The sequence below is a fragment of the Nannospalax galili genome, unplaced genomic scaffold (assembly GCF_000622305.1).
Source record: "Nannospalax galili isolate Female #2095 unplaced genomic scaffold, S.galili_v1.0 scaffold406, whole genome shotgun sequence".
NCBI lineage: Eukaryota > Metazoa > Chordata > Mammalia > Rodentia > Spalacidae > Nannospalax > Nannospalax galili.
The window spans coordinates 8,056,075-8,083,705 of NW_008357033.1; the positions used below are offsets into that span (position 1 = coordinate 8,056,075).

The window sequence follows — 27,631 nt, forward strand, 5'->3', positions numbered from 1 at the left end:
CAGTGGAGGTAGGTGAGTTTCAATGTGTATTTATTAAGAGGTATTTGCCTAGACTTAACAATTAGGTCTGGCAATTTTGCCCTTGCTTTGGAGTTCAGAAGTAACTTTCTAAGAATTGGATCTTATCTAAACTTTAATACTGGGGTCACAAGACAGGGAGCAGAAGGTGCTGGGAAAAGCATGAGTTCAGAGGTTAGAAGTTGTGTTTAAATCCTGCTCTGTCACTTAGATGCCACATGACCTTGAGCCAGGGGTTGACCCTCTCCACACTCCAGTGGGTCATATATAGTGAGAATGGGACACTTCAGCTCACACTGCAGTGCTGTGGAGCAGAGGCAGGGCTATCAAAGAGACCCAAAAGAGGTAAGTTGTCTTCCCTTCCTCCTCTCTCCCATTCTTTCAGGCCTCTGGAGAGTCCCTGAGTTCTTAAAGGGACCCACTCTTCCTGAGGTTCTGGTAGCCAACTCCTGACTACTTGTCTGCAGTTGTAGGAGGAATTCTCTAAAAAGGCAGGAGACAGGGAGGTCCCTATCCAGTGATGTCCTTTGGATCCCAGCCCATCTGACACACTCAAGTCTAATCTACTTAGGCTCTAGAGTACGGAGCCTCAAGCAGAGGGAACCACAGGGGGCACTGGGGCAGGAGGGTAGGACAAGATGAAAAGTTCTCAGAGATACAGCTAAGGGGCACTGGCTTCTGGCCAGGACTAGCAGCCTCCAGGAACAACTGTTATTTAGCTCAACTTAGCAGGTGACGGAGTGTACAGGGGTTTAGATAACAAGCTAGTATGACAATTAAACAATTCAACTTCTACTCTTATGGTTGTGAAGGTGCTCTTCCCTGCTCTTAGGATTTCAAGTGTGACTGTTTAATATTTCACCAACTTCTTTCCTACTTTGCCTCCTATAATAGTCTCTCATTTGGCCGTTAGACAGGTACAAACTCCGGATCTTACTCCATCAACTGACCTGGAAGCTTAATCCGTGGAGTGGACACCTGCATGATAGTGTTTTCAAAAGGAATGGAATGGAGCCTTTAAGTCATGGAGTGTGTGAAGCAGGGTTACAAGCTCCTTAGCAGCATATTTCACAGTTCTCACAACTGAAAACTCCAATAAATTACAACTGGGCCAGCATGGAATGAAGCAGATAAATTCCCTCTACCCCAAGCAGTAAGAAATGAACAGCTGCCTGGAATGGCGAAGCACACCTGTCATCCCAGCACTCAGGAGGCAGAGGCAGGCGATCTCTGTAAGTTTGAGCCCAGCGTGGTCTAAGCGAGTTCTAGACCAACAGACCCCGTCTCAGAAAAAGACCAAAAAATAAAAAAAAAAAGAAAAAAGAAATGAACAGCTAAACAGTAAAGTAGTCAAAGAATTCCCATTGTACCATTCCGTCCTCTGCTGACTAATCTGGCCTCAAGCCCAAGCAGTCCAGGGAAAGAACAGGAGGACAAAGGTACAACTCAGTCCTTTCCCCACCTTTGATGACACAAATTCAAGTCAGAATGCTTTTCAAGGTCATGTGACTTGTTTATAATATGATATCATATCATCCAGACTTTGGAAAGTTACTGTGGGGGCTTGTGATGGGATTTCAGAGGCAGTAGTAGATGGCTTATATGGAGAGCTAGGTTCCTGGCTCTGGTCAGAGCAATGCCCTGGGTTGCTGGGTGCAGATTCCAGTCTGTTCCATGGCTGGCTACCCAAAGGACCGGCTCTCTTTTGACCCACAAAGTAATCCGATGGTGGGGCAAACTCAGGATCTCGCTCAGCTCGGAGTTCTGACTGCTTCTTTGACCAGTATCCAAAGGAAAATTCTAGTGAAAATAAGAAAGGGTATTAGAAACTATGAATGAATTTATCAGATTTATTTTAGCTATTTTATAATTTTATATACATATCTTGAAAGTCACCACGAACTCTCTAAGAACAACGACAGCAACAACAAACCAAGACAAGCCCAGTGTGGTGGCATACACCTTTAATTCCAGCACTCAGGGGACAGGCAGGTGGATCTCTGTGAGATGGAGGCCAGCTGGTTCTATATAGTGAGTTCCAGGCCAGCTGGGGCTACAGAGAGACCCTGTCTCAGAAAAACAAACAAAAAACCCAAAAACAGAAACAAAACCACCAACCAATAAATCAAACCAGAAAAACAAGCCAAGAAAATGGAGTGGCTTTTTGAAGATGTGCAAAGATTAGAGGAAGGCTCTGTGACTAGACTGATAGGCAAGCTCTGGAGACACTGCCAAAAAAAAAAAAAAAAAAAACTCAAATTACATTTCAGAGAGAAATATTGAGATATGAAGCAGTCAGATCATTTTCCTTCCTTGATCTGGTAGATGTTTTACACCAAAACCCAATTTGTCCTTTGCTGAGTTTTGGAGGACACAAAAGGGACCCGTTCAAGGAAATCTAATTAGGTGTTTCATGTCTATTCCTAACAATGGTTCTTGCATTTTTCTGGCTTTAGCTTTGGATCTTATTAGCTTGAACAGCAGGAGCTACTGAAATGATCTCTTGTGGCATGTACCATGCTGAAAAAAATTACAGGAAGACGTGCACACACAACGGAAGCACAGGTACTTTCAACAAAGGACTAAACAGTGTCTCAGAACACTTTAAAAGCAGTTCCTTGAAAAGTGGCACACTAAGCTGTAAAATCACAAATGTAAACTTCCCTAAGTGTTTTTTTTTTAAAAAAATCATTCTTTGGACAGGATGCCTTTGTAGGTCCTGGTCTTTTGTGATCACACACATTTTCCCACTTCCCTGTTTACAAACAGCTAGTGTCCAGTATGAAGAAGAAACAAGTTCAAGGATCTGGAGATTAGTCCTTAATTAAGCCTCTAAGGACCACTAAAGACTCAGTGGGGCTGAAGGTGCAGTTCAGTGGTGGAGCTCCTGCCTAGCATGTTCAAGGCCCTGCTTTCGTCTCTGCACCATACAAAATAAACAATAAAAATAAACACCGCTCCAGAATCACACTGTAATTTAAAACAAAAATGAAGACCAGCCTTTGCAAGGGCCACTCACTGGACAGGTTTCACACCTCAGAGCCTCCTCGCTCCCTACCTTTTCCTCGGTCCCACTCTCGGACGTGTGGCACTCCAGGCTTGGTGTCCCTTCTCTCCTGGATGATAACTTCTACCTTGCTGTTCTGGGCAGCAGGAGGCGGAGTTGGCACAGCTTTTGGTTCTGGTGGCAAAGGCCCAATAACATCTCCATCTATTTTTGTAAGGACACAAAACCTCATTACTATAAAATTTTTAAATACTAATCCTGAGGTAAATGTAATTAGCAATATTAATGGCGTACCTAGCACATCTTAGACAGTGAGGCAGTTAAGTACTATTTATTTATTTATTTATGGGGGGTTGGGAGGCATCATATGTGGGGGCTTGTATGTGTCACAGTGCCTATAGAAAGGTCAGAGGACAACTTTGTGCAGTCAGCTTCACCTTTACATGGATTCCGGGGGTTGAACTCAGATCATCAGGCTTGCACCCTCCAGTAGCAAGAGCCTTTACCATCTGAGCCATCTTGTCAGCCCTAAAGTGCTTTGTATACAATAGATCACCCAAATCTTAAAATACTCTTTTCTTTCCATTTTATCAATGGGGAAAACTCAGCTGAATATGTAGAAAGTGTTGAGAAGCTTCAAAACCCAGGTTGGAGAGATTCAATCCCTGTAATCCCTGCTTTCCCAAGGAACAATTGAGGGATCAATTCCCAAAATTACCCAAGCAAAGTAGCAGCAGAGTCTGGGTGCTGGAGAGGTTTAACCAGCTACAGGCCATTCAGTTTGGGCCATATTTTTTAAATCTTAAAGAAAATGGATTTTTAAAAAACACCGACATTAAAAAAACATTGAAGTGACATTCCTCATCTTCTAGATGTTCAGGAGACAGCACAAAAATAGATACGGTGCAGAACTCAACATATGATAGACACATTTATATGAAACTAAACACATACTTTCAAAATTCCTAAACTTTCTTTTTTCAACGCTAGAGTTGGGAAAGGAGGGGCGGACTTTGTAGGGATAGGAACACTCACACATCTTTTCCCTTGTTGCTTGTAGAACACTCCCTAGTCTGTCTCACTTCATTGGAGAGCCCATTTCCCAGCTTCCTCTGCTGGCATGGCCCGGGATATAAAGACACAGACAGCAACTTCCCACTAACATTCTCAAGGAAAAAGCTGGTGTCTGCCCCCCCCACCCCCCACCCCCACTTCCCCTGGGCTGGCCTTGCACTGGGTCAGGAACAGGTGCTGAGGTACAAGCCCTAGAGCATGAAGAGAGCAGCACTTTGGAGAGCCCACAGCAACAGCAAGAGAGGAGGAACCTGGATGGCCTGGCTACACACTTCTCTGTGCTATAGTAAACAAATAGGCTTGCATCTCAGAGTCTTTTGGTGAAGAGGCAGGCTTAGTTATGGAAGCTTGACTTCTATTCTGTAACTCACTCAGTAAGCTTGTCTGACCACAGGCTTTAACAGTGCTTCCCAGGGAAAATGTGCTCCAACATCAATTTCTACAGCTCAGATCTTTGGTCTGAAGTCCTATCTCTAACTTTATCTTACTACCCAGCTCTGTGATTAAATTTTTAAGAGTATATTATAATCAAAACAAACAACAAAACTATAAGCAAAAAAGCTGAAGTTTAAAAGGCTAGAGAAAAGGATTTTGAATATTTTTAACCATTAAGATGATAAATTTTTGAAGCAGATCTTTACCCTGATTTACATTACATAATGGAGAGGCTTAAAGATGTAGAAAGATGGGGGCTAGAGAGATGGCTCAGCAGTTGAGAGCATTGACTGCTCTTGCAGAGGACCTGGATTTGATTCCCAGCACCCACATGGGGGCTACGAACTGTCCTTAACTCCAGTCCCAGGGGAATCCGAAGCCCTCTTCTAACCTCTGCAGCATTGCACAACACGGGTGCACTCACATACATGAAGGCAATACACTCATACACATAAAAAGAAAAAAGATGTGAAAAGACTAGATGCATCAAAACATCACATGGTGTCCCCCAAATACATAATGTCTATGTTTTAATATATATTTTAAATATTAAATTTAATGTATTTACATCTCACATATGTGCACAGATTTATTTTTTACTTTTCTCTAAGTCTCAGTTATTAAGTTGCTATTATAAGCAGCAGCCCAGTGTATTATTTGTTAGCATCCTTGTCTGTTGCCTAAAAACATGTGAGTGTCAATCTGAAACACTCTGGTTGTAAAAACTGTTCCTGGAAGCAAGATGGCTAAGATAAAAGCACTTGCCTTGCAAGCTCAGTGGTCTTGGTCTAAGTCTGATCCCAGGATCTCACAATAGAATTAAAAACCAACTCCCCAAAGTTGTCCTTTGACCTCTACACTTGTGCCAGGGCACACATGCCCATATTCACACACCACATAGAATAATAAATAAGAAAACAGAAATATAAAACTAATTAACAAAATCTGCTCCTGGCAGTACCTCAAAAGTACACTGCTTGCTTAAAGATAAAATTAAATGGCTAATTCCCATACCACTGACCCTGTTAGTGTCACATCAATAGAACTAAAAATTTCCCCTTTGAAGTTCAGAAATCCAAGCCATGATATACCTCTGTTTTCTTCTTCTGTCCCATCTTCCTTTGATTTTTTCATCTTTTTTTGTCGCAGCTTGGCAAGTCTTGCTTCTAACACAGCCTTTCGCTTTTCCTTTATGCTTTCTCGTTTTATTCTCTGATCTGTTGTCTGAACAGAATAGAAAGTTAGAAAATTATTTGCTTGAAGCCAAATTCATATTTCTGCCTAAAAAGATGAAATAATTTTCTTCTAAAAAAAGGGATAATTGATTTCCAAGACACCTCTAAGCAGCTCTCCCTGAGCCCTTGAAAATGACACACTATATGGCATATAGCCAGCCCTTGGCTGCCTTAGAAAGGTTAGTCAGAGCTCACAGCATATCTTTGGAGCCTTTACATGGAAAAAAACTATCCAGTTCTCGTCTACTCCTTAATCCCTTAAACAACTTTCTATTTTCTCACCCCAAAAGTACCATGTTTGGAACTAGATTTAAAAGAGCAGGGCTGGTGAGACATCTCAGTGAGTAAAAGAGCTTGTCACCGAATAATGCAAGCCTGACAACCCACATTCAATCTCCAGAATCAACAGAAAGACGGAAGGAGAGACTCAACTCCACAATGCTGTCCTCTGACCTCCACAGGCCATGGAATACGTGCCCCCACATATACATTACAGACACAAACAACAAATTAAAAAAACAAAAACAAAAACAGAAAAAAACAAAGCACAGGTTACTTCCCAAACATAATCTTAGAGCCTTGAAACACCACAAAATCTGGCAATTACTTTACACAACCCACCATGGCATTGTGAATATCAATTTTGATTTCATTTACTACAGTTCTGAAGCCAACTCAACCCCTAACACCGACTCTAACCCCTACCTGCTCACGCAGCATCTCTAGGGTTTTCATTTGCTTGTTTCTCAGCTCTTTGTCTCGGGCAAAGGCAAAATAGCCAACACCAAGTTGCCGGGCCTCTAAAAGAAGCCAAAATTATTAAAAAGATTAGATTTCTCTAATCAATAAACCACACTCGGGCCAAATTTCCTTACATGTCAAAAGAAACACAATGACATTTACATAATTTTTTTAAAAGTTAAGCTACTGTGCTTATTTACTAAGTGATAAATATAATAAGATACATTATTGTCTAGCCCTGCCATCTCTATTTCTCTCTGGGAATGAACTCTTGGGCTAGCAGGCCTCTGTTAGGAAGATGTCCCCACATGAGTATTTCGGGCTGTGAAGTGAACAAAGGGGACACTTCCACTTTTTAAGCTCAGTCTGATTTCCATGTCAGAGTTCCTGCTATATCAACACTTGGCTCTAAGCTTGCCATTAGTTCAAAGTTTTTTTTGTTTTTTGTTTTTTTTGGTCTTTTTGAGACAGGGTCTCCTTGTAGTCCCAGCTGTCCTGGAACTCACTATGTAGACCAGGCTGACCTTGAACTCCCAGAGATCCACCTGCCTCTGCCTCTTTGGGTGCTTAAAGGCGGGGGCCACCACGCCCAGCCCTACCCACTGATTCTTTTACTCAGTTTAAAAAAAAGGAAAAAGGTTTTGAAAGTAAGTGTAGCTGAGGGAGTAAGGGTGTGGCTCAGTTTATGCACAAAGGCTTGGGAGTGCTGGGATTAAAGACGTGCGCCACCACACTTTTAATCCCAGTTCAAAGTTTTAAAGAAAGAAAACGATACCATTTTCTCGAATGTCCTCGTAGTGGATGGGCCCCATTGGCCTTCTCAGGGCCTCCCTTTCCTCCTCTTCCCATTGCTGGCGCTGAAGTTCTTTCCTCATGTCTTCAGATAATAACGTTTTTTCATTAGCAGGACTAACAAAACTAATACAGGAATAGGAAAAAAAAAAAACCAAAAAACTGTCTTCAGGTAAGCACTATGGGACAGCAATCCTAGGTGTGGTGATTTGGACCACGGCCAAGGAAATATCACAGTGCCCTACAGAGGTTTCTGATTCAAAATACCACTGAAAAGTCAATACGACTGTTTTGATAGTTCCTAAAACAGGCATTTATTTGTGTGTTTGTATGTACGTGTATACCATCAGAGGACAACTTTCAGAAGATGGTTCTCTCCTTACATTATCTGGGTTTCAGGGTTTGAACTCAGGCCATCAGGCTTGGTGGCAAGTACTTAACCTATTGAGCCATCTTGCTGGCCCTGTTTTAATCATTTCTACATGAAGCACCAGCCTTACTAAGTGAACATGATGAGACCTCGCCTTAGTATTCAAGACAAGTCACTTTCCTTTCTAGCCTGCTCCTGGGTTGCCATGCTGTAGGTGGCCAAGACAAGGAGGATAAACCATGGGCCTTTTCTAGATGGCCTTTGGTCCATGGACATGGAAGTTACTTAACATGGTAAGTGCCTCCTGTCCTAGCAGGTGGCCAAGGTTTCTACTGTATCTTCTGTGTGCAGACTCCAGGTCTACCCACCACAGGATACCTAAACCTAGACTCAGACAGGGTGGAGCTTCTCTACCTTTCACACAAAGGTTGCCTACAGGGAATTTTATTTACTAAGATGTTTTAGCAAGTTATCTCTTCAGTCCCACTAAAAATGTACTTAAAAAGTCTTTATTCAAAATGTGAAGTCATATAAAGAAAAAGTGAATAAAAGCAAGTGCACACTCTCAAACCCCTTTGTTCCAAAGGCTGGCTTGTTAGCTAGGCCTGGGCTCATTCTACATTTGTAACTCCACAGTAGACATCCTTCCAAGTAAACAGAATATATTCATCTTTTCAGGACCCGTACAATATAGATGATCAGAACAGGGCCTGCCTGCCTGGGAAGCTGAATCAGGAGAATCAGCTGACCCTAGAAGTTCAAGGGCAAGGCTAGGCAATTAAGTGAGACTGGTTCCCAAGGCAAGAATGGGTTTGAGGGGGGGGGGGATCAGTAAATGAAGGATAATCAATCATTTGGGTTGTTCTCTTGGTGTAGAAGGTTATGTGTTTACAGACATGTTAATCACTGAAAAAAAGGCTTCAGTAAACATTCTTATACATTAAAAAAGATCATACTAGAGCAACAAATAATCATTAAGCAGCCTCTTCCACAAGACAATCCCTGTGGCTGCATTTCAGATCTAGGTCAATGTCTGCATATCAAACACTTACAGTCTCCCCTGAAGGTTTTTATCCATCTCCAACAGATCTGGCAAATCCTTTCTCATGCAGCGCCGGGATCGGCCTAAAGAGTCCACGTAGTCCACCCTGAAAGTGAGAGTTATGAAGACTGTATACACATGAAGAGCCCTACGTCAGGGAGCTGGCAATCTCATCAAAGGCCTTGCTACCAAGGATCATTACTACAGAGAAAATGCTCTTAAGGTTAGCAGTCAACACCCAAAAAGGTTATAGAGCCCTCTAGTAAGTCTCAGTTTGGGAAACTGTAGGAAGTAATTGATTATGTTTCTGATTTCAAAGACAAATTACCAATACATAAACTGCTGGGCATGAAAGAACTCACTTTAATCTCGTGGAGACAGCTCTAATGTTTTTTCAGCATTTTGACCACTGGACTTGGTACTCCAGATTCTTCTTTCTCACCTCTTCGAAGTGTGCTCAGGCCTCACTTTCTACTCTTGTCATACTTTTAATTGATATAATTCTTCCTGGCGAGCTAGACGTTTCTAAATGTAAATCACGGTATCTTCTAACCCATTTTACTGAAGAGGAAGACAGACAGCACACCTTTCTCCTTCTTTGCCCACAGTGGAGAGGAGGCATTCCACTCACCAACAGGAAGCATAGGCAAATGAAAACATTTCATTTGTCTTATGATGAAACAAAATTTTCTCTTTTGTAGTTAGAGGCAAGAAATCTCCCACAGCCTGTATCAGGGTGTAGTAAGGGCCAGGCACGCACTAGGCAGTGAGCTAGCTGAACCATTCCAGAGCAGACCCAGCATCTATGTATCTTTGTTGTTGTCTGCAATCTCATCCCTTAAGCCATGCTGATTTCCCTTGCTAGCCCGCGATTTAAAAATGGAATGCTGGGAATCCATTACTATGGTCCTACAGCTGACTGTCACAAGAAATAAAACCTCCAACTGAGCAAAACAGTGGTATATGCCAGATGGTATATGTAATTATTTACAGTATTTTTTCAGAAAGATTTCCCACCACCTGGAATTTAAGGATTTTACAAGCAGTCATAATTCTGGAGCTTAATTTAAAAAAAAAAAAAAAGCATCAGAACTGCTTGCAGTGTGCCTTAACTGTACCATATGGTGGCATGGGACACCTTCAATTGCCCTCCAAACTCTTCAAATCGCTGGCAAATTGCTTATAATTATATAGGCATTAATAAGCAAAAATAAATAAATAAATTTAAAGACGCTAAGACCTTTCAAAGGAGATGAGATTTCTGTCTTGAAAAGCAATCACAGCTATTCTGTTCTGGAACAAGTCTCCAAAAACATACAGCCAGCAAAGGGAAGACAGTAGTCAGCAATGACTGTAATTCATCAGTAAATGCTTACAGAGCAATTCTAACCAACAGGAACCTAGAGAAATCGCACAATCCACGGAGGGCTGAGTCCCTCCATCTACACTGAGCTCTGGGGAAGGGGAAGAGGTGCATAGGGGATACACGATTTAGGTAGAATATAAAGACAACCAAAAGCTTACTTCTTTTGGTGACAATAAGGGCTAGAGTGGGTCAACTACAAGTAAAAACTAAGACCCCAAAACTGAAACGCGTGCTGAGTTCAGATGAGGAAGCAAGCAGACTAGAAATGAAGAAAGGCACAGACAAGGGTTGCTTTCTTTTTGGTCCCATGTGGCATGCAGCCATATTCCTATGCCACAATGGTCTCTAACTTTAAAGTTATTTAGAAGGTAAGAAAACATGGACCACAGTGGACACCTTTGGTAGTATAAGACGCAGGTTTTTTGACATCCACAGTAGCAGGGATTGCTTTCTTTACTCATAAATGCCTGTCCACAGAAGCTAGCAAAAGCCAAGGAAATGCCACAGACAGTCTGAACAGCCTCTAAGAAATACTCCCAGAACAAGGACATAGAACTTGAGAGAAGGCAAGAGGGCATGGTCAGCTGGACATGGTCAGAACATCAGTGTATCATTAAGCAACACAAGCTCTGCTGAACAAGAGCCTGAATGACATCAAAATCACTGTAATGGAATGTTTACTTCACATACACACTGGTTAAACTCAAGAAGATTTCAATAATTAAACTTTACAAAATATCTGCTCTCTCATTGAGTTTTGTGGTAACACTTCTGGGAGGGAGCTGAAGGGCAAATGGTCATGGGAATGAAGCACTGCAACCTCTATGTTACATAGAAGCAAACCCCAGAGAGGTTAGAGACTCGATCAAAGTCATACAGGAAGAAGGCAGTACTGGAGTAGACACCTCACTGCCAGAAAATGCAGCCTGAGTATAGCTTGCTGTGCCCACTTCACCAGCTTCTTTCTGCTGCTCTCAGAAGGAACCACTTACCAGAAGACTCTCCCTGACATCTGAACCAGGACATGGTGAACTAGAAGCACAGTAGTTAAGGAGAAAGCTTCTGCCTAAACCTGTGACCAAGGGCCCTGATAACATGCCTAAGTATCCTTGGGCCCGGCACCACCCTAGGCACACAGCAAGTATTTGGTCCTAATTTGCAGTTACTGACATTTCCTCTTCATTGGAGTGTCTATTTCCCATTTCTTTTGTTTTTTTCTTTTTTTGGTCTTTTTGAGACAGGGTCTACCTGTAGCCCCAGCTGTCCTAGAACTCACCATGTAGACCAGGCTGGCCTTGAACTCAAAGAAATCCGCCTGCCTCTGCCTCCCGAGTGCTGGGATTAAAGGTGTGCATCACCATGCCTGGCTAGTTCCCATTTCTATATAACTGCTATACTAATCCACCCCAACTTGGGGGGGCCTTGGAAGACAGAAAACCCAGGCAGAATAAGGAAAAATGGTGTGTTAGCCATCAAGCAAAATCATTCTCAAACGCAAGTCTGAGGATGTCACTCTGCTCTAAGCCCAAACACAACCTACCATTCCTCGCTGGGGTCTTGGGGAGGAGGTATGTCTTTTTCAGAAAGCTCTTCATCATCTTTCTCTTCTGCATTTTGGGACTCTCTCCTGGCACCAAGCACCTCCATTTCTTTGCGCTTGTCTATGATCTTCTGTGTGAAATCCACAAGGTACATGTCTTCTACTTCCTCATCTAGGGCATAAAAATCAATTTACAGATTCCTGCCATCAAAGGAGAAAACCAGAGCTGGTATTAAGAAATGGCTATATCCATTACTTGGTGGCTTTCCTGGCAGCTCAGTAACTGATGCCACCCCCTGGACAATTTACAAAGACAAAGCCACCAGGCACCTCACAGGAAGCTTAGTAGGCCATCCAAAACATGGGCCACAAAGCTCTACAAAGCCTCAACTTCTCTGCTGTATCATCAACACACTGCGTGAGAAATACAAATGACATTTTAAGACAACACAGATATTTAATTTCAAGCAAGCACAGCTAATGGCATCCAAGAGAAGCAAATTGGCCCTTGTTCCAGTCACAACAGTGGACTTTCTCACTTCATTGTAGCATGGCTTTTTAAACATTCGAGTTATATTACCTAACCCTGACAGTCTGTGGTGGAGAAAATGCTTGAAAACACAAGTAAAAGAAGTTCTTTTCACCATGGACATGGTTTTCAGGCAAGTCCTGGAGTCAAGCTCTGCAGAGGAGACACATTCAAGATACTGCCTGCCCTCAGGGTTTATGATAATGTGGGGAGCTAAAACACAGGACCATCAGATAGAAATTCATGGCTTTAACCCAGAACAGCTCCTCTATTCACATACTACATGACATTCTACAATGCTGGATTTGAGACTTCTCTAAAAACTAAGCTGCACTGAAAGACAGTGGGCTCCCTATCACCAAGTGGTGGTATTATCCCCGTTTACAGTGGAGACATTAGAGAATTTCCAAAACTGAACCACCCAGACACAATATACATTATCAGGAGGGGAGCCTATTGCCTTTTACAAAATCCAACCACAATCCTTTGGAATGGGTTTCTCAGTTTTGTTTTTAAATTTTAATTGGGGGGAGGGTGCATGTAAGTGTGGGTGCCTGTGGGGGCCAGAAGAGGGCACTGGATTTCCTGGAGCTGGAGTTAAAAGTCGTGGTGAGCCTCCTGACACAGGTGCTAAGAACCAAACCCTAGTCCTCTATAAGAGCAACAAGTGCTCTTAACTACTGAGTCTTTTTCTAGCCTCCAGGTTGCCATATTAACAACTGTTCTAATTTGCTTCTCCATTGCTGCGATAAAACATTCTGACCAAAACAAACTTGGGGAGGAAAGGGTTTATCTGGCTTACAGCTCATTATCAAGGGAAGCCAAGGCAGGAACTCAGGAACTGAAGCAGAGACCATGGAGGTAGCTACTTACATTGCTTCCCTGGCCTGCAGTCAGCCTGCTTTCTTAATACAACCGAAGACCACATGGTGGTACCACCCACAATGGACTGAGCCCTCTCAGATCAGCAATTAAGAAAATGCTGCAGAGACATGGCCACAGGCCAATCCAATGAAAGCAATGCCTCAACTGAGGTTCCCTCTTCCCCAGTGTGTCAAGTTGACAACTGAGGCTATCCGCAACAGTAAGTTTGAATCAAAGGTGGGAAAAGCTTTTAATGTGGCACACTATCTGTAATGAGGAAGAGGCATGTCCTCCAAGAGCCAGGTGCAGATGCAGGCTAGCGAGGCATCCTGGTGACAACCACCCCATTCCTCTTCTGGAGGGCAGCACAGCCTCCCACAGTTCCCAACTTTGTGGCTGCCTGAGCTTTCTACACCAGACTCCCTGTCATGCAGGGGAAGAGTCATGTTGTCTGGGAAGAAGATTACAGTGACCCGAAGTCTCACTTGCTACCCCTGGGCTCAGTTCCAATTAGGCAAGGCAAGGTGAGCTGGAACTACTGAGCTCTAGCCCTGGTACTCTGCTGATCTGCTCTTTCGATGCTCCCTGCACCCCAAGGTTTTCTCCAGCTCCCCACATCAGAGCCCTTTCCTCTTGTTTTCATATCTGCTTTCCCTGCCTCCTGCCACAGCATGTGCAATGTCCCCCAAAAGCTCTTACTGTTGTCCAACTATGAATTTGGGTTTCTATTTCTGGGGGTATGAGGAAAGAAAATTTTATTATTATTAATGTTTTAAACCAATTGTAAGCACAAAATGTACTACAAAATATGCTATAAAGTTGAAAATTATTTAGTAGAAGTGAATGAGATAAAGGAAAGAGACAGGGAGGGAGAAATAGAGAAGCAAGGTTAAATAAACAAAGGAGGGGAGTAGAGAATATTATGGAGGAGAAAACAGTAAGGAATGAAAAAAAAGAAAAATTCAAAATCAAAACTGGGTAAATATAAGACTGAAAAAATAAAATCAAGCAATAGTTCAGTGAGCGTGTACCACACAAACATGAAGACCCGAGTTCAAATCTGCACATCTGCAATCCCTGTACCCCTTGGGGGGAAATGGGAGGCAGAACAGAATCCTAGAAGCTTGCTGGTCCGCTAACCAGGTGTGTGCAGCATCAAACAACAATCAGACCCTGTCTCAAATGGGGTGGCAGGTAAGGACCAACACATGAAGTTGTCCTCTGACCTGCCATAGCATGCACATGCGCACATGCACCCACACACACTAAAATAAATAAAAAATTTAAAAACAAAAATATAATTAAATGGGGCTGGAGAGATGGCTCAAGATCACACACCGCTCTTCCAGAGGACCTAAGTTAGTTCTCAGCACCCATATCGGGTGGCTCACAACCATCTATAATGCCAGCCCCAGGGGATTAGACATCTGCTGAACTCCAGGGGCACCTGCACATATTCCACACATAAATTCTGCAAAACATAAAGTTAAAGAAGAAGAGGGCACAACACCAAGCAAACTGAGGAACAATTTCTTTTTTTTGTGTGTCTTTTTGCCTTTTTGAAACGGGGTCTCCCTGTAGCCCCAGCTGGCCTGGAACTCACTATGTAGACCAGGCTGGCCTTGAACTCACAGAGATTCGCCTGCCTCTGCCTCCCAAGTGCTGGGACTACCGGCGTGCACCACCACAACCATTACTTGAAGGGACAGTGTTCCTCGGTTTGCTTTGTGCTGTGCCTTCGTCCTCTACCTGATGACAGCAGTATCTGGCCCCCCTGTACTCTCTTATTCCCTGCCATCACCTAACAAGCTGTCTGGCATGCACTGGACCATTAGAATATTGCTGCTGATTTTCTTGTCTCTCTATAATCATTGCAAGTAAAATTCTGAAGCATTTGGGAGGCAGAGGCTGGTGGATCTTTGTGAGTTCAAGGCCAGCCTGGTCTACATAGTGAGTTCCAGGCCAGCTGGAGCTACAGGGAGACCCTATCTCAAAAAAAAAAAATAAAAGTTTTGAGTTGACTTTTTAAATTTCTCCCTCTTCTTACAATCATTTAAACAAAAAAATATAGTTACCTAGAAAGTCTCCTTTAGTCATCTTTTCATATAATTTGGCTTTTTCTTCCAATTTTTCCCTAGAAAAAAGACAAGACAAGTGTGATGGTTTGAATGAGAATGTCCCCCATAGGCTCCAAGTATTTGGACATTCTGTACCTGGTTGGTGGTGCTGCTTTGGGAAGTGCGGCCTTGCTGGAGGAAGCACGTGACTAGGGCAGGCTTTAAGAGTTCTTAAGCCTTGCCAGATTTCTAGTTGCTCTCTGCTTCCTGTGCCTGCTTAAAGTTGTGATTGCTCAGCTTTCTCTTCTGGCCACCTACCTGCCTCCTTGGCCATTATGAACCCTTATCCCTGGAACCATACACTCAAATAAACTCTTCCTTCTAGAATTGCCTTGATCATGGGGTATCTTAACACAGCAACAAGAAAGTGACTAACACAAGCATTAGAAATGGTCTTACAAATGTCTTTTCTGAGAAGGCCACCACACGATCCCACACTATCAAATCTGAGAACAGCCATCTTTTCTGACGCCTGCTATGAAAAGATGGACACAGCTCACACTGACCAACTTTCCTGAAGAGACCTTCAGACCCACCTTATCTATTTTACCAATGAAAACAGGAACATGGCCTCTGTTCTTAGGCAGCACTGTGCCCCAGGACCTCAGGGGTACTTGCAGCATAGCAGTTGCTTACTAAGTATCTGATGAATGGGTAAATGAACGCAGAGTTAAGGCTCCAACAACCTGCTAAATGTAACAACTTACACGCCAAAGAAAGAGAATTGTCGGGGGCTGGAGAGATGGCTCAGCGGTTAAGAACACTGACTGTTCTTGCAGAGGACCAAGGTTTGATTCCCAGCACCCACGTGGCGGCTACAAACTGTCCTTAACTCCAGTTCCAGGGGAATCCAAAGCCCTCTTCGACCTCTGTGTCATTGCACGACACGGGTGCGCTCACATACATGCAGGCAATACACTCATATACAAAATAAAATATTTTAAAAAAGAGAATTGTCTAAACAAAATCTTTTTCTACGTAATATCTCTAAAAGGTATCATCAGACTCAAGGCATGCTCATTTGCATCACTGTTTAGACCAGGATCCTGGTCACTTCTCCCAGGGACCTAGAGACCAACTTCTAAGTTTGTTAAAAACATGGTAATGTCTCCTTCAAAAAGAACATGAATAATATATTCATGGCACTTTACTACTAAAAGACAAACAACTCTGGCATTTCAACAAAGCAGCCTCTCTGCTCACATGAATTCTGGTGATATTTATCTTTTAGTGACAGTCTGGGTAAGAGGGCCAGCAATTCTTTAATTACTTAAAAAGAGAAGTCCCAAAGAGACCATCTGTGTCTTCTTTTATGAATGATCTCACTTAATCATAATGAGAAATTTAATTTCTAATGGCAGGAAGAGAGACCATAAAGCCCCTGGGTCATATGGCTATGACAAGTTACTTAACCTTTCTGCCTCTCAGTTCCTACAGACAGATGGTAAAGTAAAACTGTTTTTATTTCCTCTAAGAGTTGTCACAAAAATTAACTGGTTAACACAAAGTATCTTAGCTTCAATCATCTAAGCCAGCAAGGTGGCTCTTTGGGGTGTGATGTATGTACTTACGTGTGTGGTGTATGTACTTATATATGTGTGTACCTGGGTGTGCAGGTTCATGTGCACATATGTACTTATGCATGGGAGACCAGAGGTTGGTGTGAGGTATCTTGCTTGTTTTTTTGAAAACACCTTGTGCTCATTCATCAGTCTACAGTGGCTGGCCAAGCTTCAGGGGTTCACCTGTCTTCACTCCACCACCTTCCTGTCACTGCACCCTTGACTATTACACAGGTGCTAGGGATCCAAACTCAAATTCAAGCTTATATAGTAGGCACTTTAGCAACTGAGTCATCTGCTTTACTCTGTTGTTTTAAACAAACAACAAGTACTCCTTGGAATTTCCCGCATGCTGAGAGTTGCTTTAGGTGTAGAAAACTGAGAAACAAGAAAAAGCCCCAACTTTCACAGAGCTTCTATTCTAGGGGGGAAAAGACAACAAATGAATTGGTGAAAAAAAGGATTTCAAAGTGAGAAGTGCTATGAAAGAAGAAAAATGCAGGTGCTGCTGTGGAGGCCCACCATGCATACAAGGTGCTCAGCATGCTGGCTAGTCATGTAGACATCTAAGAAGCTAAACTCTTATATTCTGGAGGAGTCTTATGGAACAAGCTGTGTCATTATCATAGACTCTTAAGTGTCTTAATGAAAACTTCAAAATAAAAGTTTAAAAACAAGCAAAACAGGTACCAGGATACAGTAACTGGGTGGAATGCTAATTTTGACATGGTAGTCAGGGGGAGCTTCTCTGAAGTGACAAGTAATCTAAGGCTTGTATAGCAAGAAGCCAACCACAGGACGATGGGGTGGAGTGGCATGAGCAGAGCAAGCCAGGCAAAGGAAAGATTAAGGGCAGTGGGCTCATCGTGTTTGAAGAGGCCAGAGAGCCAGAAAGTGCTAAGCAAAGGAGAGAACAATGCAAAATAGAGATGGACAGAGACTAGAACATGTAGGAAAGCATAAGGAGCTGGGACAGTGTAATTAGCTCTTCAGACAGGAGGATAGTTTACAAAGGAATAATCAAGGAAGAGTCTAAGAAATAGTCACTGGATTTAAAAAATTTATTGTTAGTGTGTAGGTGTGTATGTCTGTACATGTGGAAGTCAGGGTCAGTTACAGATGCCATTCTTCAGGAGTTACCTACTTGTTTTTGAGACAGGGTCCTGAAGCTCACCAAATATGTTAGACAGACTGGCCAGTGAGCTCCAGGGATCTGCCTGTCTCTGCCTCCCCAGGAGTGGGATTATAAGTACACACCACCACACTTGGCCTTTCTACAAAAGTTCTGGGAATCTAACTCATGAGGGTCCTCATGCTTGTGCAGCAAGCACTTTACCAACTGAGCCATCTTCCCAGTTCAATGAAGCGGCAGATTCTTTTCATGCACAAAAGCAGATGGCCATCAGGACAGATGTTACAACTTGCAATTCTCTAAGTATAGGGAAAATTATCTCTTCTCTACAGAAGAATACCAGCTAATAAACAAAGGCAATACTTAGCAACCATACAAACCATGCATGGAAATGTGAGTGAGTGGGATACTCAGTCTCAAAGTTTCCCATCCCAGGTTACTATTAACCATGTAGGTGAAAGGGCACCTTCACAGTGGAAAAACCTATATAAGACCTATTCTAACCAAGTGGTCAAACTTACTACCACCAATAATAATTATGAGCCTCTGGATACAAATCACTGGAAAGGACACAAAAATTACATCATACTCTTAACCAAAAGCTTTAATGTAACCCTACTCAGAGGGCAGACATGGTAGAAAAAGTGGCCTAGATACTTAAAAATGTCAACAGGGTAACTGACAACAAAAAGGCAAAAGAACGTGGGCATGGTGGTGCCTGCCTCAAGGGCAAAAGAATTCTGGCGTAAAGGGGACTAGAGAGATTTGAGAACTAAATGCACTGTGTAAAGTTTTATCAGATGTAACTATGCTGCGACAATTGGCAAAGTCTGAAATATGGTACACATAATAGTACTGAATATTGTATAGAATAATGTCCTTGTTCTAACAAGATACATGCTGAACTATTCACAGGTAAAGTGCCATGACATTTAGTCTTCCTCTACAGGGGTGGGCAGAGAAGGGGGAGGAAAGCAAATGTGGCTTCCTGCTAATAGATGAATTTAGAAAACAAATTACCAAATGTTCCCTTTACCCTTCTTTTAACTACGCTCTTGGTTTGGGGGAAAAGGTTGGGGGGGTCTCTAAATACTAATGTCACATCACCTAGCCTATAATCATACCATGGGACACTTTGTTTTGTTTTGCTTTGAGACAGGGTCTCCCTATGCAGCCCTACCTGGCCTGGAACTCACCATGTAGACCAGACTAGCCTCCAACTCAGAGATCTGCATGCCTCTGCCTCCCAAATGCTAGATTAATGGCATGTGCCACCACTCCTGGCTCATGGGACTTTTTAAATGTGTATGAGTGTATTGCCTCCATGTATGTAAGTGCACCCATGTCATGCAATGCCCACAGGTCAGAAAAAGGCATCAGATCCCCCAGAACTAGATGGTTACAGATGGTTGTTAGCTCCCATGTGGGTGCTGGGTACCAAACCTGGGTCCTCTGCAAGAGCAATCAGCACTCTTAACCACTGAGCCATCTCTCCAGCATGGGACATTTCTTAAAAAATGTGTTGATAGTTGAGGATGCTGCTCAGTAGTCATGGGTTCTAACCCCAGAACGACAAAACTTTAAAAATTATTGATATAGTTAGCATGTGATAAAAGCTCAAAACAGGATCGTTTCATCTTCTAAACTGAAACTGTTTTGCCTTTTTGTGAGACAACAAATATATGCAAATTATAGTATTTTTAGAGGCCAGCTAGCCCTCAATACCTAGAGTATGGAGTCCACAACTCGAGACTCAACTAACTGGGAATAAAAATATTCAAGGAGCTGGAGAGATGGCTCAACCAGTGCTCTTACAGAGAACCCAGGTTCAGATTGTGGCACCTACAGGGAGGCTACAAATGGTCCCCAACTCAAGTTCCAGGGATCTGATGCCTTCTTCTGGTTCCCGGGAGCACCGCAAGACATTGGTACACTTAACAAAATGTAGGCAAAACCTTCATACACATAAAAATAAATTTTAAAAAATATTTTTTAAATATTCAAAAAAATGTTACATTGTTGCTAGTGGGTACTATGTATCTGTTTATAGGGAAAAAAGGTACAGATTTTCCTTCTTGGCATTATTCCCTAAACACTACAGTATAACACCTACTTACATGGTAATTACATCATATTAGGCCTAACAAGTAACTCTAAAGAGGACTTAAAAATATACTGAAGGCTTGCACAGACTACCCCATTTTATCTATTTTGAGTTTCCTTGGTCTTTGGTATCTGTAGGAAAGGGAGGGTCCTAGAACCAACCAATATCCCTCAGATAATCTCAAGGGACACTGTATTTATATTTACAGAGTACTTGGCTTGAAGGCTGTTATACATCAACTCTGTATACCAGAAACAGTAAAGTTTGAATGTCTATTTCTTTGCTTGGGCAGCCTAAAAGGTACCCTGCTTTCAGAGCTTAACTGTACCTTGCTTTGTCTAAAGTCTTCTGCTCCTCAAGCTTCTGCTCAGCGTCCTTCTCCGCTCGATTTGAAACGCCTGCATTTTGCTTGCTCCAGATACTTGGTTTCTGAAGAATGAGTCAAAAGGACAAAACAAAACCACCACATGACGCAGCAAACTATCTTAGCTGTGTGCATCAAAAAGAAAGAGAAGGTCCTTGGGTCTCAAAAATCATTAGATAACTATTCATCCTGACAGCTAATTTATCTCCTACAAACAGACTCTACAATGGCAAAGTTGGAGCTGAAAAAAAGTCCCAAATTGTATAGAGAATTTTTCTTCTGAACAAAATATCAATATTCTAACAAACATGTGCATACTAAGAAACCAGAAACACAGATAAAGTAGATGCCATTACCTATAAAATTCAAAAACCATTCCCAACTCTTCAAGGCCTTCATATTTTGTCTACTTCTGTATTTCTCCGCTCGATTTGAAACGCCTGCATTTTGCTTGCTCCAGATACTTGGTTTCTGAAGAATGAGTCAAAAGGACAAAACAAAACCACCACATGACGCAGCAAACTATCTTAGCTGTGTGCATCAAAAAGAAAGAGAAGGTCCTTGGGTCTCAAAAATCATTAGATAACTATTCATCCTGACAGCTAATTTATCTCCTACAAACAGACTCTACAATGGCAAAGTTGGAGCTGAAAAAAAGTCCCAAATTGTATAGAGAATTTTTCTTCTGAACAAAATATCAATATTCTAACAAACATGTGCATACTAAGAAACCAGAAACACAGATAAAGTAGATGCCATTACCTATAAAATTCAAAAACCATTCCCAACTCTTCAAGGCCTTCATATTTTGTCTACTTCTGTATTTTACTGTTTCGCTGTTTGGATACAGAATACCTCTATACCCTTCCATGAGACTGAACAATCCACTTATCAATGTATGCTAAAGAAGAGTGCTAAATAATCCTAGTAATTTGCATTTTAATATTTAACACATCCGATGGAAATGTTCAAATACAAGTCAGGGTTTTTTTCTTTAACATTTATGTTTACCAATATCACCGACACTTTTCAAAAACTTAAGTATAATGTAATTCTCCTGAGTTTGGAATCAATGGAGATAATTAGTTCTTATTTTTACCTTATTAATTGTCTTTGGTTTTCCAAAAGCTCCAGAATCTTTCAGAAGTTTTTCTTGTTTGAATTCTTCTTGTTTTCGGAAGAGCTCAGCCTTAAGATCTACCAACTAGAATAAAACCAGTAAGTAAACCAAAATATGTTATTCAATTCTGGCAGGTGATAAGATGGATAAGTTACTGTAATTCTCAAAATAAGATTTCAACTTCCTGAAGACAGATACAAAATATAATTTACAGAATTCAATACAAAATTCAACAGAGTTAGACTTCCTTGTAGTTCTGTTGCAAACACAATCTCTAACTTTCAACACTCAAGACTTTTGTCTGCCAAGGACAGAAAACCAACCAACTAAACAAGTGAAACCTTACAGGATCAGGTTCAGATTCGACTAACTCACAAAGCACCCTGTCTTGAGGCATATGCCAGAAGTACAGCTTCAAGTGTGACTTAGTTTCTTTTAGAAGCTGTAAGTTTATTGGAATCATAGGGTTCAAGAATAGGGGGGGAAAGGGCTCAGGGAAGAGACTTCCTGGGCTGGGAAAGTGCTTGCAGCTATCTCTCAACTGAATGAGTCTCCACTGTACAGTGGCAAAATAAGATATGACAAGTTCCTTAATTTTTATTTTTATTTTTATTTTTTGGTCTTTTTGAGACAGGGTCTCCCTGTAGCCCCAGCTGTCCTGGAACTCACTGTGTAGACCAGGCTGGCCTTGAACTCATAGAGATCCTCCTGCCTCTGCCTCCCTAGTGCTGGGATTAAAGGTGTGCACTACCACTCCCGGCAAGTTCCTTTCTTAAGGTCCTGGTAAAACTGGTTATTATGTACAGAAATTTGTAATCAGATATCACTGGCTGATCAAAAACATAAAAATGACTGAGTTCAACAATTTCTATTTTGGAAGAAATCAATTTAAAGGTACTTGTGGCAGGGATTTTAGTAATATAAAGGAGTTTCATTCTAGGACTCACTATTCTAAATTCTTAAAAACAAATGAAAGACTAACCTTCTTTTTAAAGTCTTATTAATTGCATTAATTCTCTAGTCATACATTTTTCTATTCTACTTCTGAGTTTAACGCTCACAAAATTATCCATCCCCTAGATAGCAATTTGTGTAATTACCAAAAACTTCAACCTATCTGGATTGGTTGACTATAATTTGGTTTATAGGTTCTAAAATCAAACAAACATAACTAATACCAATTTCGGCATTAGAATAGAAAACGAATTCAAACCCCGAGACACAATTTAGATGTTTTCCTTTTGCGTCCTAACACTCTACGCAATTTACTCCTACGTAACAGGAAAGTCCACAGCTCTGCAGTCGACCAGACCCACTGACATAGGCTCTATCCCTTCACGTCTGTATGCAAGCGGTGGAAAATGACTTCAACGTCATCATCTATAAAAGCAACTATGAACAGCACCTCTGTCCTTAAAACACCCGGGAGGCTTCAGAGAGAGTGCACGCTTAGAGCTGGCAGAAAGTTCGGACCTAAAGCCCTACATCCCACCGGAGCCCCCTCGCGGCAACGCTTCCGGGCGCACTGACTGGCGCCGCTCCCGGACTCCATGCACGAGGACGCTCGGGGAGGACTCCGCATCCGGAGGGGCCGAGAGGAACGGGTCGGCCAAGCCAGCCAGGCCCCTCAGAGTCCCCTTGAGGGCACAGTTCCGGGCCTACGGAGGAAGACAGGCCGAGGTTCTCGTCCGGTAAAGGCGTCCGCAGCTGTAAGCCACACCCGGACTCACCGAGGAGGCCGTGACGTCCAGAGGCTTTTTTCTCCGATCCATCTTGGCGTCCACGTATCCTGTCCCAAGACGGAGCCTCTCTGATTCCTGTCAGGCCTCGGGAGCTAGCCGACGGCGGAACCGGAAGTGTCTCGGTTAGCGACGCTAAATTTGCGTGACTTTACGACGTAAACTTACGACCTCGGAGCCATCTTGAAAAAGTCAGTCTGCGGTACATAGTTAGTGTACCGCCATTTTGAGAAGGTCGGTGGAGGTGGGGGCGGTATCCCTGGAAACGGAAATTAATAATTAACGATCATCTTGAGGAGGGCAGGAAGGTAAGAGCTAGTGTATTGGTGCGATTTTGAGAAGGACTGAAAATAGCTTTATACTGCAGTGGACACCATCTTGAGTGGGAAGACTTGGGTGATGGAAAAGAATGGTGCCATCTTGGGGAGGGCTAAATAAACTCAAGTATCGCCCACGTAAAAACAAAAACGATTTAGTAGACCTGGAAATAAATCTGTCATTCCAGGACTGGAGAGACGAGTCTGCGATTAAGGGCACTAGATACTCCTGCAAAGGCCTTGGGTTTGGTTCCCAGCACCCACTTGGCAGCTAACAACTGTCTATAACTCCAGTACCAGGGAAGCCTATATCCTCTTCTGGTCCCCGTGGGCATTGCACACAGAGGTGTATGAACTACATTAGCAACTTAACCTAAGTTACTCCATCTTGCTCAGAATAGCTATTTTAACAGTAACCTCTTTTCACTTGTGGAAACTATTTAAAAAGAGACAGAAGCCTTGAGTTCTAAGAAATAGCTCAATCACAAACCAGTGGAACTTGGTAATCTCAGACATTCTACATCTGGCTGCTTGTTTTCGCTTCTGTAACTCGCTATTTTAGGTCACCTTGACACAAAGTATAAGCCCACCCTGTTATTGTATGGCCACCTGGTAACTGCTGAGTTCAGCTTTCTTACTATACGTGTTATGGCTAGGAAGTTGACTAATTTCAAAATAACAAAGTTGATTACCAAGTTATATGACTGTATCACTTGTCTGTATAATGATTGGTTGTTGATTAATAGATTCAAAGTTCTGCTATGTTGTACAAACCTGATTGATTCACAAGTGTCCTGTTTGAATAATATTTCTATAATCCTATAAAAACTCTGACCCGACAATGATCAGGGCTGTATCTACTCCCGAGATAGACAGCCTGGCGGTCGAAATAATAAACATTTACCTTGTTACTTTCCTTAAAATGGTGCTGGTGATTTTTTTTGTGAACTCTGATCTATAGCAGTATACTTCTCTATATGCAGGCAAAACACTCATACTTGAGCCAGGCGTCGTGGCACATGCCTTTAATCCCAGCACTGGGGAGGCAGAGGCAGGCTAATCTCTGTGAGTGCCAAGCCAGCTGGGGCTACAGGGAGACCCTATCTCAAAAAGACAAAAACAACAACAAAAACACTCATACACATAGAATAAAAATAAATAAATAAAATGTTATTTGAGAACCTGCTGTATGCCAGGCACTTTGGTTTTTTTCCCCACAGGTTAATTGTCATAAAAGCCATAGGAGATAAGGATTATTATGTTGCTCAGTAAAAGTACCAGGTAACATTAATAAAGTGTTAATTATAGATCACTTTGTATATTTAAACTACTAAAAACATGAACTTCAGAAGATCATTTCCTGGATTGGACTTGCTCTTAAAAAGACAAAAACAACAAAAACACTCATACAAATAGAATAAAAATAAATAAATATTATTTGAGAACCTGCTGTGCGCCAGGACTGTGTTTTTTTCCCCACAGGTTAATTGTCACAAAGCCATAGGAGATAAGGATTATTATCTCCTTATCTATCTCATCCAGTGAAGGTGTCTGCAGCTAAGCCACACATTAATAGTGTTAATTATAGGTCACTTCGTATATTTAAACTACTAAAACTGTGAACTCCAGAAGATCATTTCCTGAATTGGATTTGCTCTTTCACCACTCACTGGCAATGTGAGCTTGAGAAAATTCTTATTTTCTCTGTGTCAATATCCAAATGAGAATAAAATTGTATCTACCTCAAGGAGTTTAATGATGATTAGCTGAATTTAATAAATTAGCCATGGTTTTTATTTATTTATTTATTTATTTATTTATTTATTTATTTATTGGTCTTTTTGAGACAGTGTCTCTGTAGCCCCAGCTGTCCTGGAACTCACTATGTAGACCAGGCTGGCCTTGAACTCACAGAGATCCTTCTGCCTCTGCCTCCTGAGTGCTGGGATTAAAGGCATGTGCCACCACACCTGGGCCTAATTAGCCATGGTTTTAAAAACAAAAACAAAAAAAACTACTACTGAAGATGCCTACATCTAATTTGTAGATTCTGAGATATAGGATGTGTGTGTGTGTGTGTATGTGTGTGTGTGTGTGTGTGTGTGTGTACATGCACATGCCTGTGTGTGATAGGGAATTGGCAAGTGTGATTTTAAATTGAAGACACTGAGTTGGAAATATTAGCTTGAGGTTATCCAGGCGAACCCAAACGTAATCACAAGGATACTCAGGGAAGTAGAATGTCAAGTCAGTGAAAGATTAGAACATGATACACCAAAAGCTTTGAAGAAGTAAGCTTATATAGGAAGTCTCTGGAAGCGAGAAAAGACAAGGTCCTCCTTCTAGAGCCTTCAGAAGGAATTTTGAACTGTGACTTTTAGCTTAGAGAAATGCAGGAGAATAATCTTTTGTTGTTCTAAGTTTGTGGTAATTTGTTATAGAAACAAATGATAATGGCTGAAGCAATAATATGTCAGTACATGTCAGGCATGTGAATACCTCTTTACCTGGATTACTTCATTTAATCCTTACAAGAATTCTAGAAGCGGGGTTATTATAACTCATATTACAGAAAGAAAAAAAATGAGGACCAGGAGACTAAATCACATACCAAAGGTCATTTCCCCGCTAGCAAGTGATAAAACCTACAGTCAAAGATCTAGTGACATTAAGTATTTCCATGTTATTTACTCTAGAAAGGGGAAACTATAGACTGACAATCTAAGAAAATGGAAAGATTTATGTAGGAGAAAGTGGGAAGAGGGGAGAAAGAAAAGCCACACAGCTTGGACCGTATGAAGTTGCGCTTCCCTATCCAGCTGACCCTTGGCAATGGGACCATCTGTGTTCTGATCCTGAGCAGCTAGAAACAAAATAATTTCAGTTGTTTATGGATGCCCTAGAACCCAGCTTCTTAAACTATGGTCCAAAAGCCTATATGGAATCACATGACTGAATGTGGGGGTTGCTAAAGTTTGACAACAGTAAAAGGTTTTTGAATACATAAAGACAAAATAGCAATTCAAAATCAAACATATAATAAGTTCTAGCAGCACTGGCCCATATTGTAGCAGGCAACTTAACTGCATTCTCTGTTCTGAATGTACAACATACACACTGCACTGTGCATGGTATTACACTACACAGCCCCAACAGACACTGCTGAAACACTTTGGCTCAGATATTAAACTAGTGTATGTTATGAGTTGCTGGTTTTGATTGTACATACAGAGTTTTTGTGATAGAAAAATAATGGTTTAATTGTAGAAAACAAAGACTTTTGATATTTTCCTACTGTCATTCCTCAGCAGGTAAGCATCAAATTAGTACATATGTGTGTTGTGCGGTAGTAGAAAGTGTGATTGTACTTTACTTTTGTTTATTTTGGTTTTGTTGAGACAAAGTCTCTCACTATGGAGCCCTGGCCTGCCTCAATCTTGCAGCAATCCTCCTGCCTCTGCCTCATGAGTGTTGGGATTACAGGTGTGAGCCACCAGGTCTGACAGAATGCTTACTTTAAAACTGCTGTGTGAATTACTGACTTGAGTTTCTTTTTCTTTTTTTTTCTTTTTGAGACAGGGTCTCTCTGTAGCTCTAGCTGGGCTGGAACTCACTATATAGACCAGACTGGCCTTAAACTCACAGAGATCCTCCTGCTTCTGCCTCCCGAGTGCTGGGCTTAAAGGTGTGTGACACAAAGCCCGGCCTTGAGTTTCATTTTTAAAAATTGTTAAATGAGGGGCTGGAGAGATGGCTCACAGGTTAAGAGCACTGACTGCTCTTGCAGAGGACCCAGGTTCAATTCCCAGCACCCACATGGTAGCTACGAACTGTCCTTAACTCCAGTTCCAGGGGAATCCGAAGCCCTCTCTGACCTCTGCAGCATTGCACGATACGGGTGCACTCTCGTACATATAGGCAATACACTCATACACATAGAATAAAAATAATAAATAAAATATAAAAAAGGGTGACCACAAAAAAGGTGAAATTATATGTATACCAAGGATTGTTTTAAAATAAAATTGTGATTTTTTTACACCTGTTTCATATGTCTCTATACGTGGGTTCACATAAAAATTTCTTGAGCAAAAAGAGATAATGAGTGGAAAAGTTTAAATTTTATCAAATTATTTATTTTTATTTTATGTGTATGAATGTTA

The 27,631-nt window shown here is 41.8% G+C and overlaps 1 protein-coding gene across 1 annotated transcript; it reads right to left on the reverse strand.

Annotated features, from left to right (window-relative positions):
- Nucleotides 1-13: 13 nt before the first annotated feature.
- Nucleotides 14-23,867, reverse strand: Ccdc174 (coiled-coil domain containing 174). The gene is made up of 11 exons (XM_008854935.3): nt 23,143-23,867; nt 21,392-21,496; nt 20,257-20,357; nt 15,089-15,147; nt 11,621-11,792; nt 8,725-8,820; nt 7,286-7,428; nt 6,475-6,569; nt 5,626-5,758; nt 3,077-3,229; nt 14-1,818 (listed from the first exon to the last, which is right to left on the reverse strand). Exons 1-11 carry the CDS (start codon nt 23,182-23,184, stop codon nt 1,520-1,522), a joined length of 1,398 nt encoding a protein of 465 aa, XP_008853157.1. The 5' UTR covers nt 23,185-23,867; the 3' UTR covers nt 14-1,519.
- Nucleotides 23,868-27,631: the final 3,764 nt, after the last annotated feature.